Source organism: Bactrocera latifrons, unplaced genomic scaffold, assembly GCF_001853355.1.
Source record: "Bactrocera latifrons isolate USDA-ARS-PBARC rearing strain unplaced genomic scaffold, ASM185335v1 scaffold_199, whole genome shotgun sequence".
Classification (NCBI taxonomy): Eukaryota; Metazoa; Arthropoda; class Insecta; order Diptera; family Tephritidae; genus Bactrocera; species Bactrocera latifrons.
In genome coordinates, this window is record NW_017535507.1 from 144,867 (window position 1) to 153,419 (window position 8,553).

General features: G+C 36.9%; 2 protein-coding genes across 3 annotated transcripts; both read left to right on the forward strand.

Moving 5' to 3' along the window:
• The first annotated feature begins 681 nt into the window (after positions 1–681).
• Positions 682–5,548, forward strand: LOC108967772 (Golgi apparatus protein 1). Of its 2 annotated transcripts, none has more exons than XM_018931397.1 (7): positions 682–1,781; positions 1,962–3,056; positions 3,125–3,649; positions 3,851–4,219; positions 4,279–4,648; positions 4,731–4,837; positions 4,897–5,548. In XM_018931397.1, exons 1-7 carry the CDS (start codon positions 1,089–1,091, stop codon positions 5,065–5,067), a joined length of 3,330 nt encoding a protein of 1,109 aa, XP_018786942.1. In that variant the 5' UTR covers positions 682–1,088; the 3' UTR covers positions 5,068–5,548. The 2 variants fall into 2 exon arrangements, with proteins under 2 accessions (XP_018786942.1, XP_018786943.1); XM_018931398.1 differs by having other exon boundaries at positions 683–1,781; positions 3,125–3,637.
• Positions 5,549–6,075: 527 nt separating this feature from the next.
• Positions 6,076–8,444, forward strand: LOC108967757 (E3 ubiquitin-protein ligase NRDP1). Its single transcript, XM_018931370.1, has 5 exons — positions 6,076–6,552; positions 6,660–6,802; positions 6,877–7,321; positions 7,410–7,575; positions 7,640–8,444. The coding sequence occupies exons 1-5, from the start codon at positions 6,463–6,465 to the stop codon at positions 7,741–7,743; spliced, it is 948 nt and encodes a 315-aa protein (XP_018786915.1). The 5' UTR covers positions 6,076–6,462; the 3' UTR covers positions 7,744–8,444.
• Positions 8,445–8,553: the final 109 nt, after the last annotated feature.

The window sequence follows — 8,553 nt, forward strand, 5'->3', positions numbered from 1 at the left end:
GGCAAACAAGTCTTAGAACACGGGGTGGTATAAATGGGAACAGAAACTGGGCCAAACAACTGTCAGAAGTATAGGTTTGACATTAAGTATGTACGTACATACACAAATGTATATATGTATGTACATATGTATATAAGTACATGAGCAGCTGCTTACATTCGTAGGCACAGCTTTACTTCGAATATAGATTTATGGGGATTTTCGCAAGGTAAAGCTTATACACACACTTGATTGGCATAAACAAAACAAAACAATAAACCAATGAGCATTTCTCAATAATTGTAAGAAAGTAAATTGTAGACAATAAGAACAAGAGCATTCCCAGAAATGAGCTGAGTCGATTTAGCTATATATGTATGTATGTCCGTCGGTCAGCCGGTCCGAATCGTTGTGAAATTTCGCGTAGGTCCTTATAAGTATCTTCAAGAATCTTCGGAATCGTCAATATCGGACCATTATTGCATCCAGCTGCCATACAAACTAAACGATCAAAGACAAGTTCTTGTATAGAACTTTCTTAAACCATTTTATCCCAGCACTTGTACGCCTAAAGTTAGGCAATAATTTATACACATTCATTACCCACTAAAATCCCACAATTACTACAAAAAGACAGCTGATTTATATATTTTTAAATAAGGTGGCATCACTGTGACATCATAAAATTACTTAGCTCGGTCATACATTTGCATAAATTTTCAGCATTTATTACGACTATAATGCAAAGTTATTARCAATTTTTGTTTGTTTTACGATCTATAAATTTGTTTCCTTCCGATGTGCAATCAGGAATTCCATTAATTCCAACCTGTATAATATTTGTCAAAACTAAGTGCGCGAACAGACCTTTTGTTTTTATTTTTGTTATTCTTATCGTAGAACTGTCATCCACAAATTCTTTTCTTAGCTAATCTCGGATGAATGTTCAGTTAATTATAATCTATTGTAAATGTAATTTGTTAAAATTGTCGAGCGCATATTTACAATCTAAACGTACACATCAGCAAGTTCTCAAAAATAAGTTTCGCAACATTAACATACATATGCATAAAAATATTTTGTAAATAAAATTAAGTTACAAGGCAAAGATGCGGCTGCAGTTTGCTTTGGTTTTATTGCTTTCAGCCGGCGCCACGCTGTCGAATTCCAGCAATYCGAGCTCATCAATAGCACAACTAGAGCATAGTCTCATCGATAGGCCCGAGTGCAAGGAATTACAGTCACTTTGTGCACACCTCAAACAAACCGATAATGTGTCGGTATTGGAGTGTGTTAGCACATTCTCATCCAGTCAATTAGAGGCTGTGCCTGATAAATGTCAACATGCTTTATGGGTGCAACAACGTACAATGCAGACGGAAAAGTGGATAACCGATCAACTAATCCCACAACATTGTGGTGCACAAAAACAACAACTAACATCATGTGGGAATGCAGTGAGCTTATGGAGCTGTATACACGAACGTGCAATGCGTATGGAGCACAGCAGCGAATGTCGTGCATATATATTGCGTTCCATTGCGACACTGTTTCCAGACTTTGATCAATTGGGCGCGTTTTTAGGTGGCTGTGGTTCGCAAATAGAACAATTAGAATGTGGCCGCTTAAATTTGGAGCGCAGAAGTATGTCACAAATTGAAACAGTGCAGTGCTTACAGGAGACAGCTGCTGACGCACTTGATGTAAAATGTAAAACAGAGCTAAATACAATGGAGCAGCAACGAAAAGATTTGGAATTTTTCGAAGCTTGTGGCGATGACTGGAGGCGTCTATGCGGACAAGTAAGTAATGCGCTTGATGAGGTTTTCGCACCAAATTAAGGGTTTTGTTATCGTTTTTTGTTATCTTCTGAAATCTGAACAAGTGTTTTAATTTGTACGTCTGGCTAAATTATGTTTACTTAAACCGTCGTACATCAAAACATATATAATTTTTTTTCTTTTCTTTTTTATTGTTTTTAGGAAACTGCTGGTACAGCTGCTGCATTTAAATGTCTGGTTAAGAATAAGGCGGATCCCACAATGACACGTCGCTGTAACGAAAAAATTGCACAACGTGATCGCGAAATCGGCAAAGATTATCGGCTTTCACACGGGCTCGCTAAAGCTTGCAAGGACGATATCAAACAATATCACTGCCGTCGTGGTGTGTCCGAAGACAAACAAGTACGTTTAGCACAAATCTTACTTTGTCTGGAATCGGTTGTGAAGAACGGTTCGATTGTAACCACGGAGTGCCAGGCGGAAATAAATGATCATCGTCGTATGCTGATGCACGACTTCAAATTATCGCCAGAAATTCTAAGTGATTGCGCCGATGATATACCAAAGTTTTGTGGGGATATTGAAAAGGGGCAAGTTGTCAGAGGGGGTACCGTTGGCAACACTGATAACGGTCAAGTAATTCACTGCCTCATGGAACATGCACGCGCGAAACGTAGAAAGGATCGTCGCGTTACTGCGCAATGTCAGCGTTCACTGGAGAAACTAATAAAAGCAGCTGACGTAGGTGAAGATTGGCGTGTGGATCCAGTTCTACGACGTGCTTGTAAACCGGTCGTCGATGTGGCTTGCCGCGACACAGACGCTGGCGAAGCGCGCGTAATGTCCTGCCTTATGGAACGCATTGGCACGCCAGTAATGCGGCCAGACTGCGAGCAAGCGCTTATGCTGATACAGTATTTTGTAGCGCGTGATTTCAAATTAGATCCGCAATTATATAAGCATTGTCACGACGACGCCATAARATATTGCCGAGCTAAACACGTATGGGACGACGTTAACGACATGCAAATGGATCCAGAACGTGGACCACTCATTTTGCCTTGCTTACATCGTATTGCGTACAGTGATGATGAAAATTTAGCACTGCGTAAGGACTGCTTTAAAGAGGTGAAACGCGTGATGCGCCAGCGTGCCGTGTCTGTGGATCTTATACCCGAGGTTGAAGACGAATGCATTGAGGATTTGTCCATATATTGCTTTGACCGCACACAGAAGGGAGCCGAAATGGATTGCTTGCAAACAAATCTTGAGAAACTAGCACCGACGTGCAAAGTGAATATATTTTTGGTTATTCTTTATAAACTTTTGAAAATATCAACTTGTTTTCGTTTTTTTCTTAGAAAGCGGTTGCCACCTACACCGAAGAAGAGGCTGAACATATCGAATTGAATCCGGTAATTATGTCCGTGTGCATAAATGCAATGCAAACACATTGCGAACACATACTGAAGGGCGAAAAGGACAAAGGTGATATGATGGATTGCTTGATCGCGCACAAAAACGACGCTGATCTGCGTCAGGATCTTAAATGTCGTGCCGCCATTGAACATTTTCAAATCATCTCGCTGAAAAATTATCATTTCACATACAAATTTAAAACTGCCTGCCGTCCMCACGTGACACGCTTCTGTGCATCAAGCACCACGAAAAATGACGTTGTCGCCTGCCTGAGTGAAGTCATGCGTAATGATACGATACGCGGCCAACGTCATTCTATACCCAAAGAATGCCGCCAACAGGTAAAGGCGCAACTCTACCAACAGCGCGAGTCCATACTGCTGGACCCGAAGTTAGCGAATGCATGCAAGAAGGAGTTGGAAACCTTCTGCATTGGTGAGAAGGGACCCGGTCAGGTGAATAACAATGCAAGTTTCCTTTTCATCATTTAATCACCACACATTTTACATTACACACATACATTATATACATATATTAGAATAAAGTATTGGGTAGTCGAAAAAGTTTTTTCGTATTTTGTCAATATTTGAAGAAATATATTTATACACTTGACATACGAAATTAAGGCTTTACACATAAATTTAATAACACTTTGACTTGCATTAAAGGCTTTGGAGTGCTTGCAACAAAATACGCAGCGTCTTGGCAGTTCCTGCCATCACGCCATTTTCTTGGTGAAAAGATCGCAACTCGCCGACAGTGGCACCGACTACACATTGATCAACACCTGCAAAGAAATGACTTACAAATTTTGTAACAATGTTGAATCGGATCAATTGCTGGACTGCCTCAAGACCTACAAAGATGATCCGCTCTTCGATCAACGTTGTCATTTGGTCGTGGTAAATCGCATGATTGAGCAAAATACCGACTATCGTTTCAATCCGTCCCTGCAGCTGGCGTGTGGCAAGAATATCGATCGTTATTGCTCGCATATTGTGGCCACAGCACAACCAAACGAAGAATTGAACGGCTTGGTAAATATAAATCTAATTTATACATATTTTACAACAAAAGTATAACAAATTCCTTTCAGGTTGTGCAATGTTTGAAAGACAAGTTCCGCCAATCGCGTTTGGACTACAACTGCACACAAAAAATGATTAAAGTGCTGCAAGAGCAAGCATTGAACTATCAGCTTAATCCACTGCTACAAAATTTCTGCAAATCCGAAATAGAAGTATTGTGCARGGCTAATCTACAAAACCGTGAACACGGCATGGTCGAAGAGTGTTTGAAAACAGCTTTTCTTAATCATAAGATTATAAATCGTGATTGCCGTGTTGAGGTGGCAACCTTAATAGCGGAAGCGAAGGCGGATATACATGTAGATCCCATACTGCAAGAGGCATGCACAGGGGATCTGTTAAGATACTGTTCAAACGTGCCAAGCGGCAATGGCAGAAGTGAGTATGCTATTGCATTGCTTAAAAAAAATATTAAATCTAATTTAAGCAATAATTAAAACTTAACTTTTCATTATTACAGAATTGAAATGCTTGCAAGTCTTACTGAAAGATCAGTCTAAGGCAATGGAAGAAGATTGCCGCATGAAATTACAGAAACGCATTGAAATGTTCCGCAATGCGGATACTGTAAGGAAATGATTTTCGTTTAATACTGCTGCATTTTCTAATGCGAATTCAATTTGCAGGTACTCGCCGAACCGCCCGAAAATATGGAACAACTGGTTAGTCAGGTTGTTTCTTCACCGGCGAAAAGATTTTTCTTAATCATATTTATGTCTGCTGTGGGCATGATTTTTATGATGGGAATATTCCTGGGACGCATAACCAAACGCGCAATCAGCATCAAAAATAAATAAACTGTCCAATAGAAAAGTAAATGTTTGTAACACCACAAAAGTGTCCCYTTCCACTTCTTTTACAATCCATAAAATATACTTCAATTTCATGGTTAAATGCTTTATAAACGGAAAATATTTTGATATATGTATTCATGGTGGTGTTGAGTGTTATATGTGCCCATTTGTTAATCGAAACAAAGTTTGTTTTATCTTTCCATTCTAATCAGCATTGTATGGCTTAATATATTAGTTATTTAATTGGAACTTAATGGTGTGCATAATTTGAAATGAATTCGTTTCGATGTACTATTAGTTTTTGTATTTGTAAAAAGTTTATATTTTATACAAAAGGCATATATGAATTGTAGAATATATTGTTAAATGTGCTTAGTATAATAGAATACGATAAAAAATATTGGCAAAGTCAATGCTTTAGATTAAATATACTTTTTTATGAATTAAAATGAACGAATTTTGTGTGGGGAGATTGTTTCAGGAGGACAAAATTAAAGCAGATGTGTACTTTTATTAGTTTAAATAAAAATCATTTTTAATCACAAGTACCGGATCGAAAAAATAAAGTGAAATACGGGATTAAAAAAGTACATTTTTTTAAATTAATTTTCAATATTTCATTTCTAAAACTCAATTTTTATAAATTGAAAGTCTTTCAAATGAAAATTATACATCTATTTTTTAATTGGAAATTAGTTTTTTTTTATCAAAAATTTTATTTTAATAAAAGTGAAGATATAATTTATAAACCAAAAATTTAGGTGTAATATATTCGTTATCCTAATGCAAAGTAATGAAAAAAATATTTGATGTTGTTGAAATAAAAAATTACTTAAAAAACATTTGGAAATAGCAAATTAAAATGTCAAAACGCCTCATTACATACAACGAAATTAGAAAATCCTGTTATTTTATTTACTTTGGCTATTKTTATTTAGCAAAACATGTGGCAGCTCTCTTGCAACTTTGACAGTTTCAAAATTTATTTCTTTTCTGAATTCACTATTTTCTTTTCATTTTCACTTCGAGTTTTCTGTTCGTAGTGCTGTTTCTCGTAACATTGGCTTGTTTGCGAACACAGATTTTGTTATAAAAATTCTTTTGAAACCACCAATATTAGCAACAGTTAAACAAAAATAAATATAGTTTACTAATTGCATAAGAACAGCTGATTAAACGCATTCTGTAAAATTTTATTTGCGAGTGAAATCTACAATTTTAAGAGCTCCAGCTGAAAGAAAATTAATTGAAACCGAATGAACGAGCACAAAAGCAAAAAGAAAAKATTGCGAAAATAACAATTTCGGTTGCTCAAGCAACAGTGGTGTTGCACGAATTTGTAGGCAGACGCCAATTGCCACATTTTCTGCACCATTAGGTAGCGGGATCCACGAGAAAATGGGTTACGATTTACATCGCTTCCAGGGTGAAGTGGATGAAGAGCTCACTTGTCCCATATGTTCAGGTGTTCTTGAAGAGCCGCTACAGGTCAGTAACCGCTAARCAAATTGAAAAAGCGGAAGGGTTGTGAACATTTAAAATTTGTATTTTGCTATTAGCGTCATTAAACTCTTTCACTTTGCGTTTCTCCTTAGGCGGCAATGTGTGAACACGCTTTTTGTCGTGCGTGCATTAACGAATGGCTCACCCGTCAGCCCACCTGCCCAGTAGACCGCAACGCATTAAATACCGCAAATTTGCGCGCCGTGCCTCGTATACTTCGCAATCTGCTTTCACGGTATATATATGCAGACTGCCAAAAGTAAAATTTGCTATCTCACAAAAAAAAAATATTTTTTCATTGTTTTTTAGACTTTCCATCACCTGCGATAATGCGCCATATGGCTGCACATTGGTACTCAAGCTGGATGCACTGAACTCGCATCTTGAAGAATGCGAACACAATCCAAAACGTCCATTGCCGTGCGAAAAAGGCTGCGGTTTTGTTATACCCAAGGACGAGCTTAAGGATCACAATTGCTTACGTGAATTGCGTTCCATGATACATCAACAGCAATTGAAAATGGGAGAGCTTAAGACAGAGATTGGTGATCAAAATTTGGTCATCAATGAGTTGAAGCGTGAGTTGCAACTATTTAAAGACTTTATGCGCGCAATGCGCGTCTCCAATCCAGCTATGCGTGCGATTGCCGATCAGATGGAACGTGATGAGGTGATACGCTGGAGTTCGACTTTGTCACGGGCACGTGTAACACGCTGGGGCGGTATGATCTCAACACCGGATGATGCACTACAGGTAATGAGATTGATTAACAAAATTTATAAAGATTGTTTTTGAGAATTTTTTCGGATTTTTTGTGAGAATTTCTACTTTACTTTTATAGATGATGATAAAACGTGCATTGTCCGAATCTGGCTGTCCACCACACATACTGGATAATCTTATGGAGAATTGCCACGAAAGACGCTGGCCACGCGGCTTGAGTTCACTAGARACGCGACAGAATAATAGACGCATCTATGATAACTACGTCTGCCGACGTATACCAGGTAAACAAGAAGAAGCGTTTTAAAGTAATGATTTCTAAAATTACACAATCCTATGAAATTGTAGGTAAACAAGCTGTGTTGGTTTTAAGCTGCGATAATGCTCATATGTCTGAAGACGTCATGGTGGAACCGGGTTTGGTAATGATTTTTGCTCATGGCATAGAATAAATGCGCAGAATTCTACACGTAGACATATAGAATTACACAAACAATTTAAAGAAATATTAAAAAAGACAAACGATTCAATTGAAATAATAAGCCTGGCAAAAAAGAAAGTGCATATGCATGCAAACATACATATGCACAGAACTAAGCTATCTTATTCATAGCGACAATTGCGTCAGCTAGAGCATTCAAATTTTATTTAATTAAGCTGCTACAAAATTGTGCGAGACATTGACAAATTAGCGAAATTTTAAGTATTGAACAGCCAAATCTTTAATAGACTTCTAGACTTATAAAAATTTACTTTTTCAATTACACAAATAACTCTGAGATTTTCCTTAACCTAAAATACAATTAGTTTTGTTTTATTTTTGTAATTAATTTGTTGTACAAAATAACGAATTGCACTTGAGATTTATGTTTACACATATGTTTATCAACTTTAAAAACGAAAAATTACAATTGTTATTATTAGTATAATAATGTTTAAAGTGTCTTAATTTGGCAGTAAAATTATAAAAATAATAATTATAGCAAAAAGCTTTATAATTTGCAACCGTACAGGGTTGATTAGGGCGAAGATAAATAATAAGGGCCACAAGTTCGTTGGCAGCGCCTGTATGCAAATTTAAACAAAAATTTAAAAAATCTTTATGTAGTTATTAAGTACGCYTCAAAAATATATTTTTCAAATGCAATTTGAATTTCATTAGCTTATGCGCTTTTCAACTGACTGCATAATTATCATTGTCTATTATTTAAATTCAAAGCAGGGTTGCGATTTCCTTAATTAAAAAATATTGAACAAAACAT